This window comes from Leguminivora glycinivorella, chromosome 23, assembly GCF_023078275.1.
Source record: "Leguminivora glycinivorella isolate SPB_JAAS2020 chromosome 23, LegGlyc_1.1, whole genome shotgun sequence".
NCBI classification, from domain to species: Eukaryota; Metazoa; Arthropoda; class Insecta; order Lepidoptera; family Tortricidae; genus Leguminivora; species Leguminivora glycinivorella.
In genome coordinates this window covers 5890053-5910709 of record NC_062993.1, presented here as the reverse complement: position 1 = coordinate 5910709, position 20657 = coordinate 5890053, and the positions used below count along the sequence as shown (strand labels likewise).

At 37.9% G+C, this 20657-nt stretch overlaps 2 protein-coding genes across 4 annotated transcripts in view; one reads left to right on the top strand and one right to left on the bottom strand.

Annotated features, from left to right (window-relative positions):
* Nucleotides 1-20657, bottom strand: part of LOC125238260 (protein phosphatase PP2A 55 kDa regulatory subunit) — an 80620-nt gene that overhangs the window by 23070 nt on the left and 36893 nt on the right. Inside the window, exon 2 of one of the 3 annotated variants that reach the window (XM_048145536.1) lies at nucleotides 4836-4989. In XM_048145536.1, the coding sequence (XP_048001493.1) occupies nucleotides 4836-4971 (136 nt within the window). In that variant the 5' untranslated portion in view covers nucleotides 4972-4989. Of the gene's footprint in view, nucleotides 1-2259; nucleotides 2548-4835; nucleotides 4990-20657 lie in introns of those variants that run through there. The other 2 variants (XM_048145538.1, XM_048145537.1) reach the window with 2 other exon arrangements.
* On the top strand, nucleotides 3282-14114 carry LOC125238262 (cytochrome b-c1 complex subunit 6, mitochondrial-like). Its single transcript, XM_048145539.1, has 3 exons — nucleotides 3282-3416; nucleotides 11637-11682; nucleotides 13941-14114. The coding sequence occupies exons 1-3, from the start codon at nucleotides 3351-3353 to the stop codon at nucleotides 14099-14101; spliced, it is 273 nt and encodes a 90-aa protein (XP_048001496.1). The 5' UTR covers nucleotides 3282-3350; the 3' UTR covers nucleotides 14102-14114.

Below are 20657 nucleotides of genomic sequence, written 5' to 3'. Positions count from 1 at the left end.
TTATAAAGAATAGATCACATGGAAACAAACAATTTGGCAGCGAACCAAATGCTGTCTACACATTAGGAATGTAAAGATCTGTGTTCTTATGTGAGTGTATTTAATAAAACGTCCAACTTTGTTGGTTACCATTAAGGCGAGATTTACTTGTATCTATATATGAATAAGCTGACAAAGCGGCTTTATAGCAATTGACAAAGTGGGAAGTTTTCCCGTGCACACTCACATTTGTGGATGTGGATGTACAGCTTGGAAAAAAAAAAGAGTAGAAACTAAAAGTTATAGGGACAACACAAATTATGTTGCCACTTTTTAATTTTTTCTTTATTTTTTGCCAGGCATTACACAATGAAGACTACATAAAATAAGGATAATTTTGTAGAGCTAAAAGTATATCACATATTTTTGCTGCCTTTGAAGAATAAAATATTAACTGGTGCCTATTTGTTATGTTATGTTATTGCAATACAACATTCAACACATACTATATTAAATATCTTCAAATGATCATAGCTAGCATGAATGCTGTTGCAATTATGCATTTGCTGCATACAATTGATTGCAGTTCATTATATGACATGGAATCAATCTAAATTATGATATACAGGCTCCGATAACTGTAATATAAAGGACATATGACAATAGCAATATGGTGTACTGTTTGTTTTGTCATTTTTTCATTGCATTTGTAACATCAACTGACATGACTGACACTTTTTCTGGAGGAAAGATGTCGGCAAGAGGAACATGGTTTAGTTACAAAGTCACAGCAGAATTTTTTTTATTATTGTCCCACTGCTGGGCATAGGCCTTGATTTCCACAACTCCCTCTGGTGTTCGTTTTCCAGCCAATTACTCATAAATATATCTAAGTTGTCCCGTCCCATCTTCTCGCCCCGTTGTTTAACTCATATTTTTGTTCTATTTTGCTTTTAATGAGGTTGTCATAAAAATTATTTGTAAATGGGAATTTGGGAATTTTCCAGTATAGAGACAAAAGGTTTCGAGGATTTTGGAATAAATATTGGTACATAAAGGCATTTAGTAAAAAAAACCTGGCTGGACTGTTCTAAAATAGAACAAGCTGGAAGTATTTGCCCACGATCAATTGCTATTTATGCTTTTAGCTAAGGGTCGGTTGCACCAAACCGTCTGTCACCGTTAAAGCGTTCGTTAAATTTTATTGTATGGGAAGTTCCATAGCGTCTGCTGCGTGACGATGATGTGTCTGTCAAATGTGGTTGATGCAACTGGCCCTTAGTGGTTAATTTTGGTACAACTATTTGCACTATTTGTATAATTGCTTAAAGGATCACCTATAAGATTAACAAGGTATTTTATGCATCGGAAATGGTTTTCATTTCAAAGATTATTTATAAACGGTGAGGTCATTGACATTATCTTATCAGTTTTTAAACATGTACACATTTAATTTACTAGTTTATAAACAATCAACTCTTTACTGCAATCGGTTTTAATTTTTTGTAAATTAGTATTAGTCTACACCACAAAATAAATTAAATGCTATGAGTATTATGTTATCAATCATTGTAGCTAAAGAAAGCAAGGAAAATATAGTATGAAGAGTTTAGATTCATCAAAGAAATTGTTTACAGAAAGGGTAGAATGAAAAATTAAGAATTTCTTAAAGATTACCCTAGAATTTGAACAAAACAAACAAGGTATCATCCCTACTCATAGGTATGTGTTTACACCATTGAACTGAGCAAAAAGATTGCAAACACATGTAGGAGACCAGTAAACCAAGGCAATCTTCATTGTATGTTACCTAACACTAACATCTGGCCACAATATGAAAAAAAGGCTTTGCTATCTTGTGTCTCAGACTAAAGGCTATCGATTTAAGAGTTTATAGTATGTCTAGAAACTCTAAATAAGTGTAATATAAGCCTTACATGTTAATGAATTGTACGAGATAGACGACAAACGCTTGGCGCTTCTCTGACCTTCACAATCAACAATTATTTCAATCATCTGTTACATTGCAAACAAGTCTCGTTTACAGAGTTTTATACTAAAATTTGACTTTAACTATGTAAAATATACCGTAATAACCGTTGCGAGAACCCCCCCGTGCTCAAAACTCCAGTGTAACAGCGAAATGTAATAAGTAAAGGTTAAATACGATCGGCTTTGTAAGTTACGACAAAATAACCAAACACTTCCACTATGCTATGGACACTGTTATCAAAACACTAAATACAAAGATCACACCAATTACAAGAACATTGCATTTACCGTCGGAGTTTGAACGATAAAACATCTTCGACTTATTGCGATTCTCGATTCCGATTTCGCCCTTGAGTAGCGGGCGCTAAAAGTCACCACTTACCGGCCATGACAAAGCCCAGCACAAAAACTTAAGAAGTTCGATAGTTTAAGTACACAATCACTTCAATGTTTTGCTAAAACATCACATAGATTTGCAGATGAAAACAGATTAAAATCATTTCAACATTACATCGGTAAAAAGCAATGGCGCTCAGAAATACAACAAATTGCTACTGCAGAGTTCAGTGTTGCAACACTAAAGGTTAGAGTTTCTACTATTTATACCAAAGCGTTTATTTTTTTCGCCTAGTTGGGTGTTACCAAATGTATTAAGCTTAAATAAACGAATTTTATGTAAGGAAATTGTATTATATCACCTATTTATTTATATGATAGCTCACATAATAAGCAAAAACCTAACTAAGAAACTTTTTTGAGAAAAATATATATGTTTGTATTTTTATATAAAATTACACATACTAAATATGCATAAACACAAAGAAGAATGTTTTGATGGTAATAATGTTCAACGTCTGATTTTCACTAACACTAAAATATTTCAATCACTATAGTAGATTTATTTTTTTACTAGTAACACTGGCCAGTCAAGTGTCAAATAGAAATATTTGTGTTGAACAGAGTCGTTTGAAAGCCCGCAATTCATTATGTACATCGCGCTGCCATCTATTGACAACATTACAAATTACGACGCAACGAAGCGGGCTACGCAGTTGGCAGCATTGTCGTTATTCCCGCCAACTTTGTATGAAATACCTACTAAAATTCTGATCTGTTGCGATTGAAAACTTTGAAAATTTCATTTGTATATGTTTGTATTTGGGATAAACTGAATATTCTGAAAAATATCCTACAATATACATTATTATTAATTTTACATACATTTTGCTTGCTGTCAGCTTATAATCTTTTATTAGTTTTCTAATTATAATGAAAGATTGTCAATGTCAAACTTTAATAATGAAAGATTGTCAATGTCAAACTTTAAAATAGTGCAGTGGTTTTTATTTCCAAGGCCTTAATTTTCGAAAAGTAATATAATGGGTGGGAAAAAGGATAAAGAAGAAGCAGAGGAGGAGGAAGAAAAATTGGAACTGTGGAGTGCAGTAAGTCATTACATAGACGAATTTGCCTGATTTTGTAGATGTACCCTTACAAAAGCCTTACAAGATGAATAGAACATTTGAATTATCTGTAACTTCAGTGGTATTATATGCGCGTTGCCCACCATAATACTCTACACCCTCTTTGCGCTTTGGTAACCTTACTCACCGACCTCCAGTTGCGTTTTATTTTTTCCCCTCACTAGGCAACCTTTTTGTCTCACCGACAGGAAAATTTGACCTTGAATAAAGTCTGAAAAGGACATACCAGGGCCCAAAAAGCTACCTTTATTAATGAATCTCCGAGAGGACTAATTAAGTATTTTTAATTATTATGATAAAAAGTAATTTAGCACTAGATTGAAATGAATAAATATTATCTTATAACTAGACTATATAAGTTTGTATATCGTCGCTTAGCACCCATAGTACAAGCTTTGTTTACTTTGGGACTAAGTTTGGGGCTTTAGGTTGATCTGTGTAAGGTGTCCCCAATATTTATTGATTTATTTAAAAACTGAAATAGATATCGTGCAGTAAGAAAACGGAACCAATTCCGGCAGCGGCGTTTCTTCAGTTTACGCGACTAAAGTTCAGACATGGTTCACACCAGTATTCTTAATTATTATGACAACTGAGCCAGCCAGCGTTCTTATAAGAATAATAGTCGAATTAGACGCTCAGATTTTTAGCAATTGGTCCGCCTAAGGCCGATAGTCCACTATCATATGTTTATCATAGAAATATTATCATAGGCAACATGCCATCCTTTTTCTTCACGTTGGAGAAAAAGGGAGGCATACAGACCTATGATCATATTTGTATGATAAACATATGATAGTGGACTATCGGCCTAAAGCAAATATTTGCCGCGCTTTATCGAACAGGCGTCACATGTTCTTTTCACTACGGCCGATAGTCCACTATCATATTTTATGTTTACCATAGAAACATGATCATAGGTCTGTATGCCTCCCTTTTTCTCCAACGCGAAGAAGAAGGACGGCATGTTGCCTATGATCATATTTCGATAAACATTTATGATAGTGGACTATCGGCCTACCATCGTAGTTGCCATGACAACACCTACCATTCTTTATGTGAGTGGTCAAATATGACGCTCAGCATGCCATGAATGAACGAATGTTTTGCCTTGCTTCGGCGAACAGGCGTCGTTTGTTCTACACGAAATCCTTGTTGCCATAGTAAACTTACCGTTCTTTCGTGAGTAGTAAAGACGCTCAGCTTGTGAAAATTGTTCTGTCGCGATAGCTTGTCTCTCCAACTAATACCATCTTGGTTGCCATGGCAATGTTCTTACCGGTCTTATGCGAGTGGTCAAATATCACGCTCAGCTCGTGTAGATTGTTCTCGAGCTTCGGCGAAAAGAGTCGTCGCTTGTGGTTGCTATGCAACGCTTACCGTTCTTATGCGAGTGGTCGAATATGATGCTCAGCTTGTGAAGACTGTTCTGGCGCGCTTCGGCGAAGAGTCGTCTTTTGTTTTTCGGCGAGGACTGCGTGGCGAGCGGCGACACTACCATCGTGGTGGTCGCCATTTCACCATCACAGGTAGTCTGGAACAAAAAAATAAATATTAAATTTTTAAACGAGACTTAATCACGTAACATTATACTTATTGTATTTACATTTAGCCAGGTGTTTGATGAGGTTGACGATAGTAATTCGTCGCGAGTGAAAATTGTGTTATGGTTTCCCCAAACCTATCGATTCGGAATCAGCTCTAGCCCGCTAAAAATCGCTCGTTTGTATGAATCGTTTGTATTTCTTTTTCAACCCCTTATTTGCCAAGAGTGGCACAGAAGCTTTAATTTTTAATAGTTTCATGTGCTCTGCCTACCCCTTTATGGGATACAGGCGTGATTGTATGTATGTATGTATGTATGTTGTATGAAGACGCTTACCTACGCGTCACTGAACGCATCCGTAGGCACGATGTTCATACTAACGAGCGATTTCTGGTCCACGAAAGCCGATTCCGCGTCGATATGCTTGTGGAAATCCTTAACTTTATATCAATACTAGCTTTTGCCCGCGGCATCGCTCGCGTTAGAAAGAGACAAAAAGTAGCCCATGTCACTCTCTATCCCTTCAACAATTTCCACTTAAGACGATACGGTAGGGGTGAATTCTCCATACAAACGCTCTCGACTATTTCCTCCCTGGTTTTTGAAGATAGAGCAATGATTTTTTCAACACAGATTGTTATTATTTTTATCTGTGTCGGACCGTTTTGATTTTTTTTTGATATTCTGCTTTTTAAAGATTCTAGAGCCAATGAAAAATTTCCAAAAACGGCCTTTTTCATTGTGGCGCAAAAAAAAAGGTGTGATGCTTAAGATTGGTAACAATTAATCAAAAAAGCTATACGGTCCGACATAGATTATTTCATTGTTATTCAGATTCTCAAATTTCGTTCCGATTGATTAAGTTTTAAAAGAGGAAAGAGTCGAGAGCGGAACCTCGATTTTAAAGATTTTTTTGAAATATCTTTTGACTGAGTTGTTCTTAATGGACAATTTTTTATTCCCAAGTTGAAAGGGGGGCTCCTTTCCATTTCAGCATTTTCGCTACCGTATCCTCTTAACTTCGGAACTAAATGACCTACAGACTTGAAATTTTGGATTTTAAGTATGTGATTATAGCTTACTGGATGACGAAAATTTCTGCGTTCTGGGGCCCGTTTCTCGAAAGGTACAAGCCTTGTATTACAAGTGTGTTTCCGTGACACCCCATACGATTTGAGAGTTCGCGCACTTGTAATACAAGGCTTGTAACTTTCGAGAAACAGGCCCCAGGTCTTATCCAGAGGTTCTCAAATAGGGGCCTGAAAATGCGGCGAAATGGTTCCTGTAAAGGATGGTACGGCAGTGTTTGCTTCGCGCTCGGCTTGGTACCGATTATTAGGCAATAAGTATAGGCGTGTTCTTATTTGTAAGCACCTTGCTCGCTTCGATACTGTGCAACTGGTGCAAAATCAAGGGATTCAACTACCGTAAACTCAAACAATGTTGTAAGCTTTTCCTTGTCCTAATAAAGATAATTTAGACAATGAATGCACCTACAAAGAAAACAGAGCCAAAGTCACTGAAACTTAATTAACCTCAAAACAGCGTCAGTAAGTATTAAACAAAGTAACGTGACTAACAAGAACTGTCAATATAATTACATCTAGTGTCATTCGCAAATAATGGTTTATCCACTGCGAAATCGTGCTGTGTGTGTTTGACTGTTTGTTTGTGAATTAGATGAACACGATGTGGCGGATGTTTTATTGTTATTACTTTTAATTTCTTGGAACATGCAGCATTTGTAACAAAGAAGTAAATTTTTAGGTTTTTTTAGATATTACGCTATATTGACTATCATGGACATGGATTTCCGCAAAGTACAGTGAACCAATTGGAACTCTAGGCCACTGTAGAACTATTGTCCCGGATTTGTAAGAACCTCTTTTTGACACATGACATCGTCCACAAAACGTAACTCGCGCCTCCTAATGAAATTTTAAATAAAATCCTGTAAAAAACATTTAAAAAATCAAGTACTTAAAAACAATATTTCGCTTACTTTAAACATAATCTAACACATGTTATATTTTTGCGGATCTTCGTTGGTGAGTATTTTACGATATTAATTTATCACACAGCATTTACTTATGTCATTTATCGTTCATTTTTATTTTTAAACTTGTGCTGTAGCAGAGTCTATCACTTCGATTCAAATGACATTTTCGTCAGTTGATAGAAATCGATTATTTTATTATAATATACGATACTTTAAAGAAGTAAAAATTACAATAAAATTAAATAAGATGAAAACAGGTTTATTACCAATACTAACGAACAAATCGTTTATCGTACCAAAGAAAATTTGAATTTCGCGGCTTATTTCAGTGACAAGATTTTAGCAATCGGTGCTTTGTTAAGTTTAAATAAATAAATATTATAGGAAATTCTTACACAGATTGACTGAGGCCCACGGTAAGCTCAAGAAGGCTTGTGTTGTGGGTACTCAGACAACGATATATATAATATGTAAATACTTATATACATAGAAAACATCCATGACTCTGGAACAAATATCTGTGCTCATCACAGTCATCACAGTTTAGTTTTAATAATCGTTTCTAGTTTACAATTTCAATTATATTTTCAATTACATCCCATCATACAATCGATTCAAACAATTCGTAAATAATCGCTAGATTTTGCAAACGATTCGTCTTAGCCACATCTCTACAAATTTCAATGGAAATGTGTCAAAAAGTGGTTCTAAAAAATCCGGGACAGTCATAGTGACGTTATAAATTAGATTGTAAGAAATCTCTTGCTGCTTGTCATTTTGACATGGTTATAGAGTGGCCTAGGTAATTGGTTGACTGATGACTGTACCTAATAACGTCTGATTCCATAGATTACGAGTATTTGGGATATAAGTTTATTGCGGTGTGGGCTATCATTGCTATCAACCTGTCACTGCAATATCACGATTTCGTTTTCATTCAACCCCTTAGTCCGTTTTCACATTATCCGATCCGATATCGGATGTCGGAAGGATTTCTATGGAAAAAATCCAAGATGGCGCCTGTAATGTATGGGATATCGGTCCTACATCATCGTAATGTGAAAACGCACTTAATTGCTAAGAGTATGGCTCTGAAGCTTGAGCAATTTTACGTGCTCTGCCCTCTGCCTACCCTTTAGAGAATACAAGCGTGTGTTTACTTGATATATAAGCGTTGCCAAATGATTAATCTGACTACCGCCTGCCCCACATACTAATTAGTTTTGCCATTATCGATCACAGAAACCGCAAGAATGCTCTCAATGTTCCAATTAAGATTTAATACGCCCATGACTAACAGAGCCTTCTTAGTAATGTTTCATGAAAACATCGAGGAAAAGCAAAATATATTTAAAATTGCAAACGGGACTTAATCGCGTATTTACTATGTTTTAAACACTAACCTCCGACGTTTCAAGGACGGCATTGTCCCCGTGGTCTCGGAGCAGACTGGCTGAAGTTGACATCAACATCTTCTAGCTGTACGAGTTTTTCGAACTACCCGCACTTGGTCCTGACTACCCACTTGAACAGTTTGTGCACTAGGGATGTCACGTTGTCGACACACAACACTCACGATATTCGGTTTTTCAACCTAACGCGATTAAGTCCCGTTTGTAATTTTAAATATGTGTAAAAATCGTGAAAGTTTGAATCAGTGTTAAAGCAAAATAATATACTTAAAACATTTATGATTCTTGTTATTTTTCGTCCGCGGTTCTAGCCGAAGTGACAATCGTTGGTTGTTGATGTTGACGCCACGTGGCGATCGAAATACACAGTCTGGCTTTGTCGCGCCACTACCACACTATCATACATTATGGCCTCTCCCGCTTCCCGCTGAAAGTGCCGCCCTCACTCATACAAGCATAGTACGCGTTCACCTAGACGAGCTTAGACTGTGTGCTAGGAACGCGCCTCCTTCATATATTTGATCGCCAGTGTCCGAGGTGTGCCTCTACAGAAGGGCAATAGGAGGAACTAAGCTACGACTACACTACAATACGCTTATTAAGCGTAAGCGATTGTTTCGTGGGCTAGTTGGCGTTATTTGTCAAGTTCCTAAATGCGTTTCATTCGTCATTCTATACCCATTCGTCACTCGTCAGAATTCTTTGTCGTCTTTAGTGATTTCTGTGGTTTGACTTTTTTGGTTCCCGTATACATCATCATTTTATTTCTCGTTGAGCACTGGCAACCTTACTAACAGGCAGAAACACTGAGTAGGTCTAGTGTTATTTGGGTGCCGTTTTCTGCAAGGTTTTAACCCTTAAATGCATAGTGATGTATATATGCATCATCTATTTTTAACTCTATTGACAGCATGTCAAAATTCAAATTTGAATAAATCTTTGTCCAGGTCATGCATTTAAGGGTTAATATAAATATCCTTCGCAACAAACCCTTACATCTTTGGCTATGTGAGCGGGTTGAATAATATATTTATTTTAATTTCATGATGATTGCGAGGGCGTAGAAAGCTTAGGATGGAGAAAGAAAATTAGGTCAACCCTAATTTAAATAAAACATCCTTCCTAATTAATATTAACCGTGATACCCGTAGAATCTAGAGCAGAGCCCAACTGGGGTAGTACCTCCGCCTTACAGAAGACCGCAGCCAAATAGCACTAGACCCTACTCATAGTGTTGTGTTCCTGCCGGTGAGTAAGGCTGCCAGAGCTCAACGAGGGTGCGGTGCTGATGACGGGAGGACTTACGGAACTAACTTGTTCCGTACAGTTATTGTCCTTTAGAGTCGTCGGCAACCCGAACCCTCCTTGGAACTTGTACACTCCTTTTTGCTGTGTACTTAACACAGCAAAAGGGAATGTACAGTTTCTAATGGGGTGGCAACGCGCATGTGACACTGTTTGCGTTGCATGCGTTCATAGGTTACGGTGACCGCTTTCCATCAGGCGGACCGTATGCTTGTTTGCCACCGACGTAGTATAAAAAAAAAAAAGTATATCTACCTACCTTAATTATTGCCGTAGGAAATATTAGTACGGATAATACGTTTCGTTAGGATCGATATCTCGTAAATTTTTAGCCGCCATCTTTGAGTTTTGCCTTTGAAATTCTTCCGACATCCGATATCGGATCGGATAATGTGAAAACGCACTTAGCGTCAACGATTGTCACGTCGGCTAGCTACGGCGACGACTCCTGGGTACGTAGCCAAATGCACAAACGCTCCCGATAATATCTTTTTCGTAGCTATCTATCTCTATCGCTCTCGCGTATTGGCGCAATAGCGCCAGACTGCATTTTCTGTCGGCGTCTAGCGTCGAGGATTGCCATTCGGCTACGGCGGCTGAACAGGCCCTAGCCAAATGGCATTCGCAGACATGCAGTCTGGCTCAGTCGCGCCAACACGTAAGAGCGATAGAGATAGATTACATTTCTGCGACGTTTGGCGTCGCAAAAATGTTATGCCATTCGGCTACGGGGCCAGTAGAACTAAGGACGCTCTAAGGCTCTTTTACACGACGTGCGAACTGAGCCCGTTTCGTTAAATTTGAAAGCCTTGTATTACAAGTGCGCGAACTGTCAAATCGTATGGGTTGTCATGGAAACACACTTGTAATACAAGGCTTGTACCTTTCGAGAAACGGGCCCCTGAGCTTACGTTAAATTTAAAAGCGACTGTACGGAAACTCGTAGAGTTCTCGCACCGTGTATTTGGGCCCTTGATAAATAGACGTGTTCAGATCTTTATGCGCGTGACAATATTCAGAAAATAACCTCCATGGGACTTGTTATTTCCCATCGGTACTGCACCGCATCGCATCAAATCGGTAAGAATCGGTTATGATTGGGATCGCTCATTAAACTTAATCAAGCCGAATGCCACGACCATTTACTCATACATATATATTTGTTCGGTGGTCAAGAAATTTTTAAGTCCAAATATAAATTGTCGAGTAAAAGGGCCGAGACAATAACTGTAAAGATTTTGTTTTATTTTTATCACACCCGTGATCGGAATAAAAAAAACCGGTAATCCGAATAAGTAATATAAGAGAAATAGTCCTTACGATACAAGTGCGGAAAACAGAAGTTTGAAACGAGTGGCGATAAATTCAAATACGACCGAAGGGATTTTAAATCGACACGAGTTAGAAATTTCCTTTCAGCACTCGTGTCGATTTAAATTTTAACACACTCCCTTCGGCGTTTTAATTTAATACCACTCGTTTTGAACTTCCTCTTTTCCGCACTTAGTATCGTAATGTACTAATTTAGGTGAGTGTTTTGACGAACGGCAAAAAAATATATTAATAATGCACTATCTTTTTACGCATATCTATGATAAGAAGCTGGCTAAGTGGACAGTCCACAAACACAAAATAATAAAAAAGATAATATTTACCTAATTAAATAAATTTACGTTGCGGTCCCGGATTCGAATCCCGGTCGATTTATTTGTGTGATGAGCACAGATATTTTGTTCCTGTCATGGATGTTTTCTATGTATATAAGTATTTATATATTATATATATCGTTGTCTGAGTACCCACATTACAAACTTTCTTGAGCTTACCATGAGACTCAGTCAATCTGTGTAAGGATGTCCTGTAATATTTATTTACTTATTTATTATTATTATATCTTATATTAGTTTATTTTATTACAGGATGCGAATGATCAGTTGGTCAGGGAGCGTGGGAAATGCCTGGCACGTACGTAAACTTTTGTTTTTATGCACTTAAGAGAAAAGAAAGAAATGCTAGTCTATTTTACGTAAAGTTAGCGACATGTCCCGGCTTCGCACGGGGAGTAAAGCAATATAAAACATGGATACTATCACTAAGTATATTATAGTGTCTACGTTATCTTAAAACATATCATGAACATGAAGACATGCAGACAGACGCACCGGGGGACTTTATTGATAGCAGCGACGTTTTAACTCGATTTGCTTTTTTATATCCTGATGTTCTCCTCAACAGGTCGCAATTCTCAATCGATTCTCATGAATGTTTTTAATCAGATCCTATGATTTATCAAAAATATCTTTCTTGGTCTAGTTTTTGTAAATTTTGAAAAATGCGAAAAGACTTGACTGATGTTTGACTTCAAGAACTGAGTATTTTTCATTTTTTTTTTTTCTAAGCATAATCAAAGCGAAGAGAAGGGCAGGACAGAATATACAATAAAACTAGGTTAATTGGGACCTGGATAAATGAGTAACTTCAACAATTGCAGCCAATATTTAGCCAAAAGGGTTCTGTACCTCTTTAAATCAATTTATGATCCGTAATTACTTAGATGAAACTTCCTCGTCACTGTTCTGACCCAATTAAGTCACTTTCAATAAAGGGTATCTAATAGGCTTTAACATTATTAACATATATCGATCACATTTAGGCCGTGGATTTCTCAGATACGACAACATTCTCATCGGCACATTACTTAGCCATTGTTTACGCCGTGTCTCATCGCATCGTCTACTTCCATATCGTTAAGGTTTGATTTCGTATGCGTCGCATCGCCGTCGCGCGACCATCGGCCACGGCAAGCCACGGCGTTAGACGCAATCGGCCCGGGCATAGCGGCGAGTGGATGCCGCTGTCGCTTTTGTCTAAAAGTCCGGGTCCTTTTAATTCTATACATTTAGATATAGCCGCTTGACGCACCGCCCGCATGCGTTCAGTCCACGGCCTTACGTTTACCTTATTAGTGAAGTAGCTCTTTGTTTGCCAAGTATTTATTCTGAGGATGACCACTCTCATGGCGGTAATATCATGACGATATGGTATTCCCAGAAAAAAACAAACAATTGAACTGTCATCCGGATGATTTGTTTTCAGAATGAATGAGTTCTATTCAGGTGACTGTTTTTTATCTCAATGTCTCAATTAATTTAGTGGCCGTACTTAAATCTGTAAATGTATAATATATTTAAAATCGACTACCAAAACTGGGAGAAGCTTGCGGAGAAGCGCACGGAGTGGCGAAATGACGTTGGAGATGGTCGCAACTGTCGCAAGTTCGTCGATGAGAACTGGTATTGCGGCACTTGCTGACAAAAGGGAAAGAAGACACCATAGCGAAACGTCGCAATCGGTTGCAAGCTTCCCTTGTCAGATATGTGGCAAAATATGTCGCCCTCGCATAGGTCTCTTTAGTCATCAAAAGCGATGTCTCTTGGACATTGCACCATAAATCCTCTGAAATAGACACTAAGGCCAGTAGTATTATATATACAAAATTATAACACAAAGTTATCTAATGGAAATTTGGAGACACACGACATACAGTACGTTTCCCTAATCAGAAAATGAATGTCCTTTTTTACCTTTTGAACGTTTTTCCTGTACTGTAAAGAGTGTAAAGGAATGTTGCTGATGAGATGACAGGTGCTGTTATAGGAAAGTCGCATTAAAAATGTCCGCCATGACAATTAGGTCTTTTTATTACATTACTAGCTTTCGCCCGCGGCTTCGCTCGCGTTATATTCGAAAATGGCGACGAATGCTCCACAAACTTCCACCCCCCCATTTAACGGAAGTGGGAGGTTAGAAAGAGACAAAAGCTAGCCTATGTCACTCTCCATCCCTTCAACCATCTCCACTTAAAAAATTACGTCAATTCGTCGCTCCGTTTTGCCGTGAAAGACGGACAAACAAACAGACACACACACATTCCCATTTATAATATTAGTATGGATTATGCGACAGGAATATTCAAACGAGCAGACAGGTTGCCGGATGGTAAGCGCCCACTGCCACCTATGGCCCGGTCAAAGGTGTTTACAGATAATTAATGAATCTACGATTGTACTCACTTTATTATATCGCTATTGCTGCGACATGTTTCGGGGCAATTCGGAAGCGAAGTGGGCTTCAGGCATATAGGAGTTCACGCGGCGCGGCGCGGTGTTTACAGATTCCCACTATTTTCATTAGGTACACCTTAAATATAGGTTTTTTTTCAGACGACCACCACGTCGCAGTGGTCTTCAAAGAGCTAGAAGACTGTCAGAAACGGGTGAAAGGCAAATCCTACACGGCGGAGACCTGTCACCAGGAGATGAAGGATCTGATGGAGGCGGTGGACCATTGTGTGGGCGATAAGGCGTTTCTATTGTTGAAATAAAAGATTTACGGTATTTATGCATTTTTTTTCACCCGTCAACAGACGCTACAGCCTAATATCAAACTACCTCTGCATACTAGAGATGGGCCGAATATTCGGTAAATATTCGGTATTCGGCAAATTCGGCAAGTTTTTCAATGTTCGTATTCGGCCGAATAGTTCGGTTACATTCGCGACTCTAATGGAACTACCAAAAGTTAAAAGTCGTTAAAAGCTAAAATACCTAGGTACAATAATTTCCTAAAAAAGTAAAAATTTCGTATCTTAAAAGAGCATTTCTTATTTTTGCCAATAAAAATTTTTTGATTCTTTTAGGGAATTTTAGGTCAATTGTACTCAGAATAACGAGTACTTTCAACCTCACTGGGAGACAATTGTGTCCCAGAATTTCCATACATTTTTGTTACTTTCCTCTTTTGTTACCCCATACAACATGTACGGAAAATGGTAACAAACTAAGAAAAAATCGCACGGGACAATATTTTAACTACTAGGATTGAAAAAGCTAGTAATTCTGAATAGAAATAGCATTTTTTTTTCAAAAATATCACACTTCATAAAAGTGGCAAAAAAAAAGAAATGCTCAAAAAACAAAATCCAAAATTTTCTTAAGCGCTAAATTATAGGAACATTAAGAGCCTTAGTAAGATAAATGTCTATTGTCTACCCATTACCAATCGTTGAAAAGTTTTTAACTCTAAGCCACTCAGGATTTAAAATATGGCGGAACCGAATTTACGACCGAATGTTCGGTTCGGTAACAGCTGAACCGAATGTTCGGCAGAATATTCGTATTCGGTATTCGTAAGTCCGTATTCGGCCCATCTCTACTGCATACTATATGATATGCTATTCTGTCCGTGGCCGCAGCGCAGGATTAGCATAATAGGAGTATGCTTGGCGCGAGATGCTGTCGCCTCGAGATAGACTACTATGTCATTAATACAGTTGGAAGAAGATGTTGTGATCTATCTCGCGGCGACATACTCTCGCGGCAATCATGTGCTAACCCTGCGGCGATAAAAGAGTGTCAACTAAGTAGAGTTTCAAGGAATTAAACTAACACTAATATAAATAAATAATAAATAAATATTATAGGACATTCTTACACAGATTGACTGAGGCCCACGGTAAGCTCAAGACGGCTTGTGTTATGGGTACTCAGACAACGATATATATAATATATAAATACTTATATACATAGAAAACATCCATGACTCAGGAACAAATATCTATGCTCATCACACAAATAAATGCCCTTACCGGGATTCGAACCCGGGACCGCGGCGCAGCAGGCAGGGTCACTACCGACTGCGCCAGACCGGTCGTCAAGAGATAGCAAGGATCCTTAAGTATCAGAAATGGCGTCCCTGAAAAGGTAAAGGTTTATTTGCGTTAATTGCGTTATTAATTTTGCTGACATTTTCTGATATTTCTGGAAAATGTGGATGTTTGATGATTTTAAATCGTATGTAAATTGGGTACTTATTTCTGTTTTTAGTAATTTAATTAACATCCATATTATTTAGGACGTTCTGTCCTTTTTCCCAATTGTGATAGAACAGAACCAATAACTTGTCGAAGAAAAATCTTCTTTAAAGAGGTAAGTACTTAATCACATATTTATTCACATTTAAACAGGCATCTTCTGGGCGAGCTCACTCCATCGTAGGCCACGTCTTTGCCTTTGGCTAGTCTGTAGCCAAGAGTAAGCCCATTTATAATAATAAAAAAATGGAATTTATAAACACATCATTTTATGGCACTTGCCTAAATTAATATCTCAATATTGAAAATATAGCTACATAATTTACCTCCGATATCTTTGTTTTTCCCAATATTATACCAAGTAATCATCCAAAACACTCAAAGCCAATAAAAATCCATACTCTAATAGGTATATCACCAAATTCTAAGACAAAACACTCTTAATCTCAAAGTTACAAGTCTCTATTTCAAGCAGCAGCACGTAATGTAGGTACAATTTATATGACAAGACATTTGCACCCTAGGTGGCGGAATTTATGACATGACACATTCCCGTCTGTTCGCAAAGGAACGATGTCGACCTAGATTCTGATGCCCTGAAATGTTAGGTACCGAAATTATGAGTTAGTGATGCTTAGCCATAATGCCAATCGGCGCTCCGGTATACAAATAAAAACTACATAAAAACGAACGTGTCGACCCAAGAGTATACCGGCGCCACATCTCGGACACTGGGGATCAAACATAATTATGAAAGAGGCGCGTTCCTAGCACACATTCTAAGCTCGTGTAGGTGAACGCGTATCATGCTTGTACGAGTGAGATATGACAGGCAGGTCCATAGTTCGCGTTTTTGACAGGCGGTAACTGTGAGGTGACAGGTGACCGAGAGGGGGTGGGCGGCACTTTCAGCGGGGAGCGGGAGTGGCCATACTGTACTCTTTATTATACTGTGCCGTAGGTGGCGGAATTTATGACATGACACATTCCCGTCTGTTCGCAAAGGAACGATGTCGACCTAGATTCTGATGCCCTGAAATGTTAGGTACCGAAATGATGAGTTAGTGATGCTTAGCCATAATGCCAATCGGCGCTCCGTAGCGAATAATATAGCAGGGATCCATTTCTCGAACGATATTAGACTAATATTATTAGACCACGAACTGTCAAATCGTATGGGTTGCCATGACAACACACTCATATTATTAGACTAATAACTTTCGAGAAATGGGCCTCTGTTGTCTCCGTAGTCCTTCGCATTACAATGGAAGGGATAGAACTTATAGACAGATGCTTACCGTCACAGAATAATGCAGTGGCCTAGGGAACCAATTGGTTGTCAAAGATTACACTGGTAGTTTACCTAATGCGGTTACCAAATGGAAAGTATGTGGTTGCCATTGCCAGGCAACTGACATTGTTTTCATGTGGCGAAAAAATTCAGTGTAATTGAAACATTCATACAAAACCATTTTTTCGCTCCTCCTTCCAAGACTACTCTCGAAAGAAAGCGATTAGTTAGGGCCCATTTAGACGGTACGAGAACTCGCATACGAGTTTTATTACATTGCGGTATTTGATGGCTGTGCAAAATTGTATGTAACCTCAACAGCCCGCAATGTAACTAAAATCGCATACGAGTTCGCACGTCGTCTAAATCAGGCCTTAATTTCTGACCACTGCTACTGTGTCGCAATCGTTAGCCAAGGAGCGGCGATTGTCATCTTGGCTACGCACCTCGATAAGACTGTTATCGCGTAAGGCGGGTTAGTTAACCCTTAATTTGGCAGTTTTGCAAAATACTGGACACAATATTTGACCCTTTTTTGTATTAATTTCTTTATCAGTATCATTGATACTTCAATAGTATCGTTACTAAGCAGCGTCGTCGGAAAGACTAAAAACTCACGATTTTGCGCTCTACGCTTAAGCGCTCTGTTAAGCAATTTATTATTTTTCCCCTCACTAGCTCGGAAACTCGTGTTTTGTCCTTTAATACCAGCGGGTAAAAACGCATTTTATCCACTAGTGGATAAAGTAGTTTGACCTTGAATAGAGGCAAATTTTCTGCTTTAAAATTGATAAAAGTGGGTTAATCTAGGGATGAAGATGTTTTACCACCTGTGGAACTACTGGGAGCAGTGATAAACGGGTTTTTTGCGTTGTACTTTCCTCGCTATAGTGAGGGGAAAAGTTTTGTGTTACACACGAGTGTAAATGTATTTTACTTCTCGTGTGTTGAAAAACTCGCAAGCTCAGGATTCTATTCTCGAACCACTCGCTTTGCTCGTGGTTCAACTATAGAATCCTTTCGCTTGCTCGTTTTTCAATTCCACACTCGACGTTAAAATACTACTTTGCACCCTTGTATAACAAATAACTATTAATTAGGTTGACAGCGACTTATACCGCCGCCCCGTTGCAAGTATTATTTTAACCCATATGTGCCCAACACATATATTTTTCCCCAATTTTTTGAGGTGACAACCTCATTCTCCTACTAATTTTAATGAGTACGCTAGTAGCGTGTTTTCAGCAGTGGGTCGAAAACGACCCTATGGGCACATATGGGTTAAAAGTCGAAATTCTCTGAAATTAAAGATGACGTCTTTTTTAATCAAATGGGAAGTGTGTGTGTCTATTTGTTTGTCCGTCTTTCATAGCAAAACGGACCCACGAATTGACGTGATTTTTCAAGTGGAGGTAGTTGAAGGGATGGAGAGTGACTAGTGAAAAATATACATATACAAATAACAGTATTAACTTGCCTGTGTGGTGACGGGTTAAGAATTTCACCACCCCCTTTCTTCCCGTGGGTGTCGTAGAAGGCGACTATGGGATATGGGTTAAATTGTGGCGTAGGCGAGAGGCTGGCAACCTGTCACTGCAATGTCACAGTTTCGTTTTCTTTCAACCCCTTATTTGCCAAGAGTGGCACTGAAGCTTTAGTAGTTTCATGTGTTCTGCCTACCCCTTTATGGGATACAGGCGTGATTGTATGTATGTATGTATGTATGTATTAACTTTTTTAACTATAAAACTCCCGTGAGACTCATACATATTTAAAAATATTTTAAGCGGGTTACTCACGTATTAAAAGGCGGGGTCGCTACTCTTGAGAAAGGTTCTCGAAATTGAACCGAAACATGTCGAACGCTATATCGACTTAATACGTGAGTAACCCGCTTAAAATATTTTTAAATAAGTATTAACTTTTATTACGAAATTAACTCCTAGGACTCGAATTTCATCTTTAGGCAGAAACTTAGAGCTTAAATTGAAAATCTAACTTAGAGGTTGTACAAATAAGCTTAGGGGTTACAAAGTAGAGCTTACACTTTGAAGGCTTTGATGTTAGTTTAGTTTTCTCTACGCTTTGTCTGAAATCACAGATCACGTGTCTAATAGATGAAGAAATCAATAAAATCAGTTGAAGTCTATTTTATTTAGGAGCATTGTGTGCTTAGAAGCAGAATAGATGTGCTCCATTTATGTTGAACTTAATTTAGTTCTTGTAATATTTGCATAAACTTATTAAGTAATTAATATACAATTGGGAAATGGCAAAAAATCAGAAAATATTTTTATGAAATGTAGGTACAATATAATCCGTGATTTTTATGACATGTTTGATGATCTTTGATTGGATGTCGACATTTTTGTTATCCTCATTTATTTAAAACTTTGTTTTCTTGCACATAAAATATACAACAGGCTTACTTAATGCCTCTAACAGTCAAAAATATAATAATCCTTTCATACGTTAAAATATTGAGTTTAAAATAGTGTCATGAACAATTAATTTGTTTTAAAATATTTTTGAATTAATAAATAATAATGCTTCATTACCAAGCGGAGTCTATAAAGTTGTCTGTACCTTGACTACCCTGCCCTCAAGTCAATATTGACCTAAACTCTGGACGGAGAATTCTTTTAGTTTTAATTGAAATGCCTCGGCGTACTTCGAGCATGTGAATTGCTCTTTTGTAAGTAAGCTGACTAAGCTGACTTTCACCCTAAGTACTTTCAAACTTATCGACATGTTTTTAATTTTATTAACTCTATCGATTGTGGCGAGATTTGGGATAGGTATATATATTTACTATTTTTGACAGCTGTCAAAAATAGTAAATACTGTAATGTTCTATGAAAGTTTTTTCTCCACGACATACATTTTGTTTGCCTACCTTGAGCTGTTTTGCGCATCACCTATTATCTCCTGAGAGTCCTGAGCCAGTGCCATAGATTTTGACGTTTTAGTATAATTATAATTCGTTTCGGCCAGGTTGCACTGGTGTTGGTCGACCTGGGGCCCGTTTCCCGAAAGGTACAAGCCTTGTATTACAAGTGCGCGAACTGTCAAATCGTGTGGGTTGTCATGGAAACACACTTGTAATACAAGGCTTGTACCTTTCGAGAAACGGGCCACTGTTAGTGACTTTATTTACTTTACTAAAATAAAATATTATTGTACCTACTCTTGGCAACAGACCCTGAACTTGATACTTTGTTTTGATATAATTATACATAAATACATAATTATGTAACATTTTGTTACGATCAATGTAACCTTATAACTTAGTGACCATTAGTGACGTAGTTACTGACATTATAGGCATTTTAATGCTGACTTTATAATATTATTTCATTTATTAAGTCACCTAACTAGTATGTGACGCAAAATGTAAATGTTATGTTAATATTAATACTAGCTATGTAAATGTTATGTTAATATTAATAATAGCCTGTGTGGTGACGGGTTAAGAATTTCACCACCCCCTTTCTTCCCGTGGGTGTCGTAGAAGGCGACTTATTTTATTGGGATATGGGTTAAATTTGTGGCGTAGGCGAGAGGCTGGCAACCTGTCACTGCAATGTCACAGTTTCGTTTTCTTTCAACCTCTTATTTGCCAAGAGTGGCACTGAAGCTTTAGTAGTTTCATGTGTTCTGCCTACCCCTTTATGGGATACAGGCGTGATTGTATGTATGTATGTATGTAATATTAATACTAGATGAAATCTAATATATAAAGAGCAGTTATACCGGTTTTATAAGGTTTTATTAGCA